Genomic DNA, 12,656 nt, shown 5'->3' with positions numbered 1-12,656 from the left:
TCTGACATGACAAACAGCCAATTATGTTTAAGAATTTCAGGGTGGCCAATTCCAACCCTCACCGGTGATCATGAGCTGTGGGTCTTGACTGAAAGGATAAGATCTCAGATACAAGCGGCTGAAATGAGTGTCCTCTGAAGGGGGTCTGGACTCAGCTTTAGAGAGAGGGTCAGGAGTTCAGACATCCAGAGGGAGCTCTGAGTAGAGCCGCTGCTCCTCCGCGTCTACAGGAGTCAGCTGAGGTGGTTCGGGCGTCTGATAAGGACGCCTCCCGGACGCCCCCCTTTAGAGGTGTTCCGGGCACGTCCAACTGGGAGAAGGCCCCGGGGTAGACCCAGAACTCAGTGGAGGGATTATATCTCCCGCCTGGTCTGGGATCACCTCAGGATTCCCCAGGAGGAGCTGGAAAGTGTTGCTGGGGAGAGGGATGTCTGGGTCAGTTTGCTTGGACTGCTACCTCCACGACCCGACCCTGGATAAGCGGATGAAAATGGATGGATGGATGGATGGATGGATGGATGGATGGGTGGGTGGAGATGGAGAGGTGTTGCTGGGGAGAGGGATGTCTGGGTCAATTTGCTTGGACGGCTTGCACGTTGTTGACCCGCCTACGAATGCACTAGTACCTGCCATATTCTGACCACACTCAGTGAACACAGTGCATTGTGTTCTGTCCTTTGTCATACCTCAGCCAGGGAAATTCTTTCAACCAGTCCTGTCTGAAACAATACAAGTTGGGCTTTTTAATTTGAGTCTTGGTGCCAGGCTCTAGCTCAGACTCAGTTGTCTCTTCTGGTTCCAAGTCTGAGGTTATCGCTGAAGAACCAGGGCTTGGCATTTGACCAGGGACAGAGGGCTCCATGTCTTGGCTGGATGGAATCTCAGGAGTGGGGATGGATAGAATGACAGGAGCAGGGCTGGTTGTAACAGTAGGGTCTGAAAAAACTTTCAATACTTTGACCTCTTCTTCTCTGAGCTCTGCGGTTCACACACCTTTAAAAACCCACCGGAAGATCAGTAAGAGAGCTGGTTAATAACTACAAATGTTATACAAGGTGACAATCAGTTGTACGTTACAGAGCACTCACACTAGTTACACAAACCGGACATTAGGGCCGAAACATGCCTGGGCGCGGACCTGTGTGATGTACGCCTTTACTGTAACATGATCATGAATCATAGCCGGCCTTTCACAATGAGCAGCCTGTTTCCAAGAGAACCAGAAAGTGAGCCTGAAATCAAGAAATAAGGGAATCTGTTTTATGGAAAAACAGCTTTGTTATTCCGAGATGAGATGAATGAGTGAAGATCTCAAGAAAACCACAGGAAGTTACTCAAGAGGGTGAAGAGATCTGTGACCTCTCATGGCTTCTGTACTCCACAGCAACAACATCCCTTCAACATAAGGGTGAAGGATTCTGGTTTATACTTCTCTGTAGTTTCAAGTTTTACATCATTAGACACAATAATAATCAGTAAAATGAGGTTGTGTTGCATGATCATTTAGCTTGACTTAAGTCTCTTTGGGTATAAAATATAGTCATAGTTGGGGCACTGGTGGCCTAGCGGTCTAAGTGTCCCACGTATAGAGGCTATAATCCTTGTCACAGAGGTTGCCGGTTTGATTCCCAGTCGGTCGACCATCTCCTGCATGTCATCCCCCTCTCTCTACTCCCCACATTTCCTGTCTCTCTTCAGCTGTCCTAACAAATAAAGGTGAAAAAGCCCCAAAATATAAATTATATATATATAGTAATAGTTTGGGTCCTTTAAAGTTTAACTGGGTTGAATCTATCAAACGTTGTGTTTCTCACACTTTGTTGGAATGAACAGTCTGGTTAGTAACCTAGAACAAAATAAACACAGTCAACGATGATACATACTTGATGCACTTTCTCAATGCAGTTCATTTCCCAAGTTCCCCATAAGACCAAACCTCCCTGATGATGACATTGAGTAATCCAAAATTTCCCTCTGATCATGAGACATTAGTTAGAAGAGATGTTCAAAATGAAAGCAGGGATTCAAAAAATGTGAAGTCAGGCACATCGTGGTCAGGACAGTCCGGTGATCGAATAATCCCAGGACTCATGACACAGGAAGTATAAAAGGCCTGAAGTGAATCCACCCCAGATCACTGCACCAGGATACTTCCCAAGTACAAGCTCCTCAAAGGTAAGAATCTGTGATCTCATTTTAAATAAGTATCATTTAAATATCACCATAAAAACACAGGGTTAGGAAGTTTGTTTTTAGTTCTACTTCTAAAATAATGAGACATTTTCACAGCCTGGAGAAGTTTGGTTCAAAAGGCAGATGTCTAGGATTGATGTCAAATGAAAATATATGTAAAATAAAAAATCCTACTGATGAATTTGATTTGTCAAACTGCAAATTAGAAACCCTGAAGGGTGAGCAGGACCCTGACACAAGGTGAAGAGGTCATATCTCACCCTGAGGAGATTCTAATTCCAATAACCACCTTCTCACTATACATTATCCCTCCCTATTACCTGTCTACCAAGGTAAATACATAAATGAGCTAACAGAAAATATTAAATTAGGGATGACTGTACTGATTAAAAATGATTTACGTGCACAGCTTCAATAAAATAGTTGATTCCACATGTCTTGTGAGATAATTCACATTAAACTGATTATTTTAATGTTTGATGAACAAGTCTCCTGCAGGATTATAAAGTTGACATTTCTGTCCTCATCCAGCTCTCCTTCGATTTGAAGCCTTGAAGTGTCAATCAGATGAATCATAGTGTCAGATCTGTAGGCCTGATACAGTAGAGTGAAGTTCTATAAAGGTTAAGTGACTTGGAGAACTTGTTTTAACCGCTCCATAAAAAAAAAAATTGATAATTTGTTGGCATGGTTAACTAAACTTGAGTTGCCTGATTTATAAACTGTGGGAAAGCAGTCTGCAGTCTGAACAGACCAGATAAGATCCTGTGTTTGGTAAGATCATGGCTGGAGGGAGAGGTTAGGCCTGGTGATGGTTTGATGATTACACTCCAAAAACTCAAAATCTGACCAAGTGAAATATTCTCATGTTTAGTCTAAATGTCTTCTCCCTCTTGATTTAAGATAAACAAGTAACATTTGAGTGAGATAGAGGGACTTGTTTTAAGACATCTTAAATATCTTGTTCAGTCAAACAATCTTGAAATGATCTTGTTTTGAGTTTTAATTTAGAAGAAACAAGGTTTATTTAACATTTAACATTTAAAAGTTTAACAACAGAAAGAAAGAAAGGAAGAAAGAAAGAAAGAAAGAAAGAAAGAAAGAAAGAAAGAAAGGAAGAAAGAGAGAAAGAAAGAAAGAAAGAAAGAAAGAAAGAAAGAAAGAAAGAAAGAAAAAAGAAAGAAAGAAAGAAAAAAGAAAGAAAGGAAGAAAGGAAGAAAGATAGAAAGAAAGAAAGAAAGAAAGAAAGAAAGAAAGAAAGAAAGAAAGAAAGAAAGAAAGTAAGAAAGAAAAAGAAAGAAAGAAAGAAAGAAAGAAAGTAAGAAAGAAAGAAAAAAGAAAGAAAGGAAGAAAGGAAGAAAGAAAGAAAGAAAGAGAGAAAGAAAGAAAGAGAGAAAGAAAGAAAGAGAGAAAGAAAGAAAGAAAGAAAGAAAGAAAGAAAGAAAGAAAGAAAGAAAGAAAGAAAGAAAGAAAGAAAGAAAGAAAGAAAGAAAGAAAGAAAGAAAGAAAGAAAGAAAGAAAGAAAGAAAGAAAGAAAGAAAGAAAGAATGAAAGAGAAGTTGTTGTTTTTAAGGGTGGGTTTCAGTTTTCAGACACTGTTTCTTTAAATCAGATAGAAATCTTCCTCCTCAAACTCCATGCACACAATGAAACAGCTCCTTTAGAGCAGAGCTGTCTTCTCCTAAAGAACAACATGACTGAATATTAGTATATCCAGCTCACTATGAGAAGACATTATATCTCAACATGAGACAATTCAACTTTGTCATCTTATTTCAAGAACAAGATGGTCTTAAACCTAGAGAAGTGCTGCTATAATACAACTCACATTGAGGTGAATATATCTCAAATGAAGAAGTTGAAATGTATTAGTGCAGAAATATTTTTTTGAGTGAAAAAATATTAATTGTTATCATTCCTGTCTTATTCTGAGACACTAAGCTTTAAAATACTGGGACAATATTAATTAAAATAAGTTTTCCCTGATCATTTTAAGATCACAGTTTTCTAAATATTACGTCTTACTTTAAGAAATCTTACAAAGACTAACTTCTAATGTTCCTTTTCCTCAGATTTCTCCTCTTCGAACAAGCGAAACGTGCATCATCAGAGAGTGAAAGATAACCGTCACTGTCTCAGAAGTAACTTCAGTTCAAAGTTTAGAGGATCAAAACGCTCTGACTTCCTGATTCTCTCACAAAAAACAGGAACAACCAAACAACCGCAATGGATCCAGGCTCTGTGAAGTGGAAATCATGTGAGTATTAAGCAATCGCAGAGTTTCTAACATGTTCTACTTTGGGAACTACGAGGTTTGACAACAATCCAAAAAACGTATCTTTTAAAAGTCTGCTCCTTGATCTTCTTCCCCGTCTGCGGTTTGTACACTTTAAGGAAGAAGGAGTTCCTTCTCTGAGTTTCATCATCCTGTTTTAAAAACTACACTTCACACATGAAAACCTTCTGAAAAGCAGAAGAACAGCAATACAGCACATCACTGACTTCTTAAGCTGATCACATGCCAAGCATGAACTTGATTTCCCCAATGGGCTCTGACATTTTCATAAACAGAGTGACGCCTCCAAGCTGATTCAGGCAGACAGCATGTCAGTCTCAATGTTCCCTCCCATCTAGACAGTCTGACACTGACACTGCTGCCAGGACTAGGGTCCAGTGTTGCCAACTTAGGAACTTTGTCACTATTTTTAGGGAGTTCTCAGACCCCTCTAGAGACTCTTTTTCAAAAAAGGGACTAGTGACAAATCTAGAGGAGAATAAATGGTGAAGGAAAGGAGGGGAAAAGAAAAGGAGACATAAAGGATGAAGAAACGTGGAAAGAGCAAAAAGAGAAAGAAAGGAATGAAAGGAAAAGGGAATGAAGAAAACAAGAAAGAAAGAAAGAAAGAAAGAAAGAAAGAAAGAAACCAAGAAACCAAGAAAGAAACCAAGAAAGAAAGAAAGAAAGAAAGAAAGAAAGAAAGAAAGAAAGAAAGAAAGAAAGAAACCAAGAAAGAAAGAAACCAAGAAAGAAAGATTAATAAAACAGAGAAAGGAAGGAACGGGGAAAGAAAGAAAGAGAAAGAAGTAAAGAAAGAAAGAAAGAAAGAAAGAAAGAAAGAAAGAAAGAAAGAAAAGAGAGAAGTAAAGAAAGAAAGACTGAAGGGATGAAAAAGAGAGAAAGAAAGAAAGATTAATAAAACAGAGAAAGAAGTAAAGAAAGAAAAAATAAAAGAAAGAAGGAGAGAAAGCAAGAAAGGCGGAATGAAAGAAAAATGAAGAAAAGAGAGAAAGAAAGAAAGAAAGAAAAAATAATTAAACAGAGAAGGAAAGGAAAGAGCAAAGAGAGAAAGAAAGGAATGATATGCAAAGGGAATGAAAGAATGAAGAAAACAAGAAAGAAAGAAAGAAAGAAAGAAAGAAAGAAAGAAAGAAAGAGAGCAAGAAAGAAGGAAAGAATGAAAGAAAGAAATGATGAATGACAGACCCAAAAAAGGAATCTACAGCAGAGGTCCAGAGGAACCTACGAGACAAGGGAGCTCAGGGACTCCAGAAAGGTCTATGGTTAGTAACTTTAATGGGACAGGAAGAGTTAAAGTACAGCATTACAGCACATCACTGACTTCTTAAGCTGATCACATGCCAAGCATGAACTTCATTTCCCCAATGGGCTCTGACATTTTCATAAACAGAGTGACGCCTCCAAGCTGATTCAGGCAGACAGCATGTCAGTCTCAATGTTCCCTCCCATCTAGACAGTCTGACACTGACACTGCTGCCAGGACTAGGGTCCAGTGTTGCCAACTTAGGAACTTTGTCACTATTTTTAGGGAGTTCTCAGACCCCTCTAGAGACTCTTTTTCAAAAAAGGCACTAGTGACAAATCTAGAGGAGAATAAATGGTGAAGGAAAGGAGGGGAAAAGAAAAGGAGACATAAAGGATGAAGAAACGTGGGAAGAGCAAAGAGAGAAAGAAAGGAATGAAAGGAAAAGGGAATGAAGAAAACAAGAAAGAAAGAAAGAAAGAAAGAAAGAAAGAAAGAAAGAAAGAAAGAAAGAAAGAAAGAAAGAAACCAAGAAAGAAAGAAAGAAAGAAAGAAAGAAAGAAAGAAACCAAGAAAGAAAGAAAGAAAGAAAGAAAGAAAGAAAGAAAGAAACCAAGAAAGAAAGAAACCAAGAAAGAAAGAAAGAAAGAAAGAAACCAAGAAAGAAACCAAGAAAGAAAGAAAGATTAATAAAACAGAGAAAGGAAGGAACGGGGAAAGAAAGAAAGAGAAAGAAGTAAAGAAAGAAAGAAAGAAACCAAGAAAGAAACCAAGAAAGAAAGAAAGAAAGAAAGAAAGAAAGAAAGAAAGAAAGAAAGAAAGAAAGAAAGAAGGAAAAAAGAAGAAAGAAAGAAGGAATGAAATAAAGAAAGAAAGAAGAAAAGAAAGAAAGAAAGAAAGAAAGAAAGAAATTAAGAAGAAAAGAGAGAAGTAAAGAAAGAAAGACTGAAGGGATGAAAAAGAGAGAAAGAAAGAAAGATTAATAAAAGAGAAAGAGTAAAGAAAGAAAAAATAAAAGAAAGAAGGAGAGAAAGCAAGAAAGGCGGAATGAAAGAAAATTGAAGAAAAGAGAGAAAGAAAGTAATAAAAGGAAAAAGGAATAAAAGAAAGAAAGAAAGAAAAAATAATTAAACAGAGAAGGAAAGGAAAGAGCAAAGAGAGAAAGAAAGGAATGATATGCAAAGGGAATGAAAGAATGAAGAAAACAAGAAAGAAAGAAAGAAAGAAAGAAAGAAGGAAGGAAAGAAAGAGAGCAAGAAAGAAGGAAAGAATGAAAGATGGGAGGAAGGAAGGAAGGAAAGAAAGGAAAAAGGAATAAAAGAGAGAAAGAAAGAAGGAAGAAAGAAGGAAAGAGAGAAGTACAGAAGTACAGAAGTACAGAAAGAAAGAAAGAAAGAAAGAAAGAAAGAAAGAAAGAAAGAAAGAAAGAAAGAAGAAAGAAAGAAAGAAAGAAAGAAAGAAAGAAAGAAAGAAAGAAAGAAAGAAAGAAAGAAAGAAAGAAAGAAAGGATGAATAACAGACCCCAAAAACATTTCAAAGCATTACAATGTAAGTCATTTCTGAACTAAATAAAAAAACACCTTGTAACACATGGTTTAATATTTCTTAGTATAAACTCAATATAACAAGGATGAAAGTGAGTGACTATCACAAGATGGAGAGGGGTAATTCAAAAAGAGAGTTTCCTCTTGGAGTGAAATGTGTGTTTCTTTTCTTGCTGTGTTTCCAGATACTGTTGTTCTGATTCTGCTCAGCCTGTGCTGCTGCAGCCCTGCAGCCGTCACACTGAAGGAACACCTGTCCGATTGTTTAAAGGACAAAGATTATAATAAACTGCTGCACACTGTGAAGACCGGTCTCCCACACATGAACACATCTCATCATGTTGTGGTTGTTGGAGCTGGAGCTGCTGGACTGACCGCTGCCAAATTACTGCAAGACGCAGGACACAAGGTAGAAGTGATGAGAGCTACAGAACTGCAACACACTTTACAATCAAACTTTATTTATAAAGCACCAAATCACAACAAATGTTCTCCTCAGACTCTTTCCAAACAGAGCAGGTCTAGACCGCACTTTATGTTCTATTATTAACAAAGACCCAACATCAAGACCGGATCAGATCCAGTCCCATCTTCCAGACAGGACTCAGTCTGATCTCATCTTAATCCACCATGAGCAGAGCACTTTGCAGCATTTAGCAAGTTACAGTGGCAAGGACAAACTTCCTTTAACAGGCAGAAACCTCCAGCAGGACCAGACTCATGTTAGACACACATCTGCTGAGACCGTGTTGGAGAGAGGGATAGAGGGAGGTGAAGAGAGAGAGAGATGATAGTGGGGAGACGGATAGTAGTAGTTGTAGCAGCTGGAGTCTGGACCACGTCCACAGCAGCAGAGATCCAGAGGAACCTACGGGACAAGGGAGCTCAGGGACTCAAGAAAGGTCTAAGAAAAGAGAGAAGAGAGGGAGACCAGAAGAAAGAAAAAGAGGAGAAGTAATGGGGAAGGAGGGACAGGAGGAAAGGACGGGATAAGAAAAGGAGACAAAGGATCAAGAAACATGGAAAGAACAAAGAGAGAAAGAAAGAAGTAAAGAAAGAAAAAAGAAAAGAAAGGAGAGAAAGCAAAAAGGACGGAATGAAGGAAAGAAAGATTGAAGAAAAGAGAGAAAGAAAGTAATAAAAGGAAAAAGGAAAGAAAGAAAGAAAGAAAGAAAGAAAAAAGTAAGAAGGAATAAAAAAGAGAAAGAAGTAAAGAAAGCAAGAAAGGAGAGAAAGCAAGAAGGATGGAATGAAAGAGAAAAAGAGAGGAATGAAAGGAATGGGGAATGAAAGAAAGAAAGAAAGAAAGAAACCAAGAAAGAAAGAAAGAAAGACAGAAAGAAAGAAAGAAATAAAAAGAAAGAAAGAAAGAAAGAAAGAAAAGGAGAGACAAGCAAAAAGAGCGTAATGAATGAAGAAAAGAAGAAAGAAAAGAAAGAAAGAAAGAAAGAAAGAAAGAAAGAAAGAAAGAAAGAAAGAAAGAAAGAAAGAAGGAGAGCAAGCAAGAAAGGCGGAATGAAAGAAAATTGAAGAAAAGAGAGAAAGAAAGTAATGAAAGGAATGGGGAATGAAAGAAAGAAAGAAAGAAAGAAAGAAAGAAAGAAAGAAAGAAAGAAAGAAAGAAAGAAAGAAAGAAAGAAAGAAAGGAGAGAAAGCAAAAAGGACGTAATGAATGAAAGAAAGAAAGAAAGAAAAGAAAGAAAGAAAGAAAGAAAGAAAGAAAGAAAGAAAGAAAGAAAAAATAAAAGAAAGAAGGAGAGAAAGCAAGAAAGGCGGAATGAAAGAAAATTGAAGAAAAGAGAGAAAGAAAGTAATGAAAGGAAAAAGTAAGAAGGAATAAAAAAGAGAAAGAAGTAAAGAAAGAAGGACAGAGAGAAAGAAAGGATGAATAACAGACCCCAAAAAAGGAATCTACAGCAGAGATCCAGAGGAACCTATGAGACAAGGGAGCTCAGGGACTCCAGAAAGGTCTATGGTTAGTAACTTTAATGGGACAGGGAGAGTTAAAGTGAGAGACAGGCAGAGAGAGGAGAGAGAGGGAAAGACAGGATCCCAGTGGGTCAGTTTGGCACTCACTGTATCTGTCTATGTGTAAAGGTAACTATAGTTGAGGCCAGTGGTCGTGTTGGAGGACGAGTAGAGACCTACAGAAATGAAGAAGAGGGCTGGTATGCTGAGATGGGAGCCATGAGGATACCAAGTTTCCACCAGTGAGTTTAAACTTCAGTTTGCTCTGAAACAAAAGTTTTTGTACTTTCAGCTGGACATAAAATGTTCCTTGATTCAGCAGAAACACCTTACTGCTGAGAGAAACTCAAGCTTTCAACTCTCCTTTAAACACACTGCAGTTAACAGTTTCCAACTCTACTCCATCATGTCAGATTTTACCTGACTTAACATGTAACCATAATAATCTATCTAATCTCTTCATAGCATCGTCCGCTGGGTTGCTAAAGAACTTGGGGTCAAGCTGAATAAATTCAGCATGTATGACCCGAACACCTTCTACATGGTCCACGGGCTGCGGAAGAGGACGTACGCGGTGGAAGCAAACCCTGACATCCTGAAGTACAATCTGTCAAGAAGTGAGAGGGGGAAGTCGGCTGAAAAGCTGCTGCAGCAAGCTTTAAAGAAGGTGTGTGTGTGTGTGTGTGTGTAAAAGAAAACAAAGAGAGAGTACACGGTCTCTCTGGAGGAATCTGTCAGTTCATGTCAGAGCATCTTTTCCTTCCTCTGGTGGTCCAGCTGATGTTCTGATGCTCTGATGTTCTGATGCTCTCTACAGGTGAAAGATGAAGTGATTGCAGAAGGCTGCAAAGCTGCTCTACAGAAATACGATCACTATTCTGTGAAGGTAATGTGCTCTCATGAATGTTTGAGAGAACACCTTTTGCTGGGAGTTATCTCCTTTCAATGCAATTGTTCTCAAGATTGAAAAGAAGAACATGCATTTGACTGTTCAAGTCTTCAGATTGAAGGTAAAAGTCAAACACATGTGACTGAAATATAAATGTTTGCAGGAGTACCTGAAGGAGGAAGGTGGTTTGAGTACAGAGGCGGTGGAGATGATTGGAGATCTGCTGAATGAACAGAGCCTCATGCATCTGGCCCTGACTGAGTTGATCTACCTCGAGAGTGACGTCAGCGACAAGACCATGTAAGATCGGTTTCATTTCAACATTGGTGCATTAACACGTCCAAAAGATGTGAGGTTATCATTAAAGGGATATATCAGTGTTTTTGAAGTGGGGTCATATGAGTTACAGTACACTAGTGCTCCTGGTAGCCACAATGAGTGCCGGTGAGCTCTTCCCCTTTAATGAGAACATTCCCAGAGGACCGGCAGGTAATGCAAGAAACACAAAGAAAAAACTAAACTAAACATCAACTCATGCTGAAGTGTTTCCTCTGCAGATACGATGAAGTGACCGGTGGGTCAGATCTCCTGACCACAGCTTTCTTAAACGTTCTTGATGTCCCCATCCTCCTGAACTCCAAGGTTAAACACATCAGCCAATCAGATAAGGGAGTGATTGTGTCATATCAGACGGGGAACGAGGGCTGCCAGACAGACCTTCCTGCTGACTTTGTCCTGGTGACGACTACAGCCAAAGCGTCCCTCTACATCGACTTCAATCCGTCCCTCTCCTTCAAAAAGATGGAGGCCCTGAGAGGGGTCCACTATGAGAGCTCCACTAAAATCATCCTCACCTTCAGCAAGAAGTTCTGGGAGGACGACGGCATCCATGGAGGGAAGAGCATCACAGATGGGCCCTCTCGATACATCTACTACCCCAGCCACGGTTTCCAGAACGAGACCATCGGAGTCCTCCTGGCCTCCTACACCTGGTCCGATGACTCCCTCCTCTTCTTAGGCGCAAGTGATGAAGACCTGAAAGATCTGGTTCTGAGAGACTTGGAAAAGATCCACGGCAAACACGTCAGGTCTCTGTGCACAGGGGTGAAGGTGAAAAAGTGGACTGCAGATCCTTACAGCATGGGTGCCTTCGCTCTGTTCACCCCCTATCAGCATTTAGAGTACTCTAGAGAGCTCTTCAGGAGTGAGGGCAGGGTGCACTTTGCTGGGGAACACACAGCCTTCCCTCATGCTTGGATTGAGACGTCTATGAAATCTGCTATCAGGGCGGCTACAAACATTAACTTAGCGGCGCACAAAGAGGAGGATAAAACTCAACACAAAGAGGAGCTCTAGGATTTTATATCCAGGAGGATTAAGGAGGGTTGTGATGAGGTCTATGTGATATGAGATACAAAAGGTACGTTAGAAAGAACATACAACAATGAGAAAATCTTCCTTTAAGATTTAATTTATTATAATCAACAAGAGTCGTCCAATTACAATAACTAACATTGACAAATGTTTACAACAAGAAGCTGTGATCAATACAAAATCAGAGAACAGAAATTCAACATAAGGTTAGTTCAGGCCGTCTATTTAAGCTGCTTCCTGCTTTCTTTGCAAACCGCCTCCACCCCAGTCCCCGCCTTTTCTTCTGTGTCTGATTTTACCAGCGTCGTATATCGTCACTGATGCCTGCTCTGTACTTTGCTGATGCTCTCCCTGCCGTGGATTTTCCTGTATGCACATTAAGAGAAGGGGGGTGGGGGGGGGGGCTCTTCCTGCCTCTGGCTCTGACATTCCACTTATGAGCATGTGGACAGGTAGGGAGATCTCAGATGTCAACAGAGGACTTATTGTAAGCAAGTAATTAATTAACTTAACTAAAGTGACCCTGAGTTAACTACATTCAGGTTTTAAGAATTAGATTTAAGTAAGCTAAAGGATCAAGGGAAGAAGGGATGAGTAGAGGACGAGGTAAGGAGGGACCAGTAGGGCTTGAGGTAAGAAGGAAATTGTAGGGGTCCAGGAAAAGAAGGGTGATTAGGCCTCAAGGTAAGAAGGGACAGGTAGGGGTCAAGGCAAGGAGCGATGAGTAGTGGTCAAGGTAGAGAAGGATGGGTAGGGGTCCAGGAAAGGAAGGATGATTAGGGGTTAAGGTAACGAGTGATGAGTAGGGGTCAAGGTAAGGAGGGAGGAGTAAGGAGTCAAGGTAAGGAGGGACAGGTAGGGGTTGAGGTGAGGAGGGATGATTAGGGATTTAGGTAAGGAGGGACAGGTAGGGGTTGAGGTAAGGAGGGATGAGTAGGGGTCGAGGTAAGGAGGGATGAGCAGGGGCTGAGGTAAGGAGGGATGAGTAGGGGTCAAGGTAGAGAAGGATGGTAGGGGTCCAGCAATGGGGTCCACTAATGGAGGGATGAGTAGGGGTTGAGGTAGAGAAGGATGAATAGGGGTCAAGGTAGAGACAGATGGTAGGGGTCCAGTAATGGAGGGATGAGTAGGGGTTGAGGTAGAGAA

General features: G+C 40.1%; 1 protein-coding gene across 1 annotated transcript; it reads left to right on the top strand.

Moving 5' to 3' along the window:
• The first annotated feature begins 2,091 nt into the window (after positions 1-2,091).
• On the top strand, positions 2,092-12,624 carry LOC117807086 (L-amino-acid oxidase-like). Its single transcript, XM_034676142.1, has 8 exons — positions 2,092-2,175; positions 4,266-4,450; positions 7,465-7,688; positions 9,377-9,489; positions 9,713-9,914; positions 10,065-10,133; positions 10,300-10,436; positions 10,694-12,624. The coding sequence occupies exons 2-8, from the start codon at positions 4,420-4,422 to the stop codon at positions 11,490-11,492; spliced, it is 1,575 nt and encodes a 524-aa protein (XP_034532033.1). The 5' UTR covers positions 2,092-2,175; positions 4,266-4,419; the 3' UTR covers positions 11,493-12,624.
• The last annotated feature ends 32 nt before the right edge of the window (positions 12,625-12,656 follow it).

Source organism: Notolabrus celidotus, chromosome 23, assembly GCF_009762535.1.
Source record: "Notolabrus celidotus isolate fNotCel1 chromosome 23, fNotCel1.pri, whole genome shotgun sequence".
Classification (NCBI taxonomy): Eukaryota; Metazoa; Chordata; class Actinopteri; order Labriformes; family Labridae; genus Notolabrus; species Notolabrus celidotus.
The sequence above is the reverse complement of the archived record's forward strand: the minus strand, read 5'-3'. Positions and strand labels throughout refer to the sequence as shown.

Excerpts from the sequence above, each read along its gene's own strand:
- LOC117807086 (XM_034676142.1), top strand. The coding sequence starts at position 4,420 with ATGGATCCAGGCTCTGTGAAGTGGAAATCAT. Across the intron at positions 9,490-9,712 it reads AGGATACCAAGTTTCCACCA|CATCGTCCGCTGGGTTGCTA; the intron begins GTGAGTTTAAAC and ends ATCTCTTCATAG. Across the intron at positions 10,134-10,299 it reads ACGATCACTATTCTGTGAAG|GAGTACCTGAAGGAGGAAGG; the intron begins GTAATGTGCTCT and ends AAATGTTTGCAG.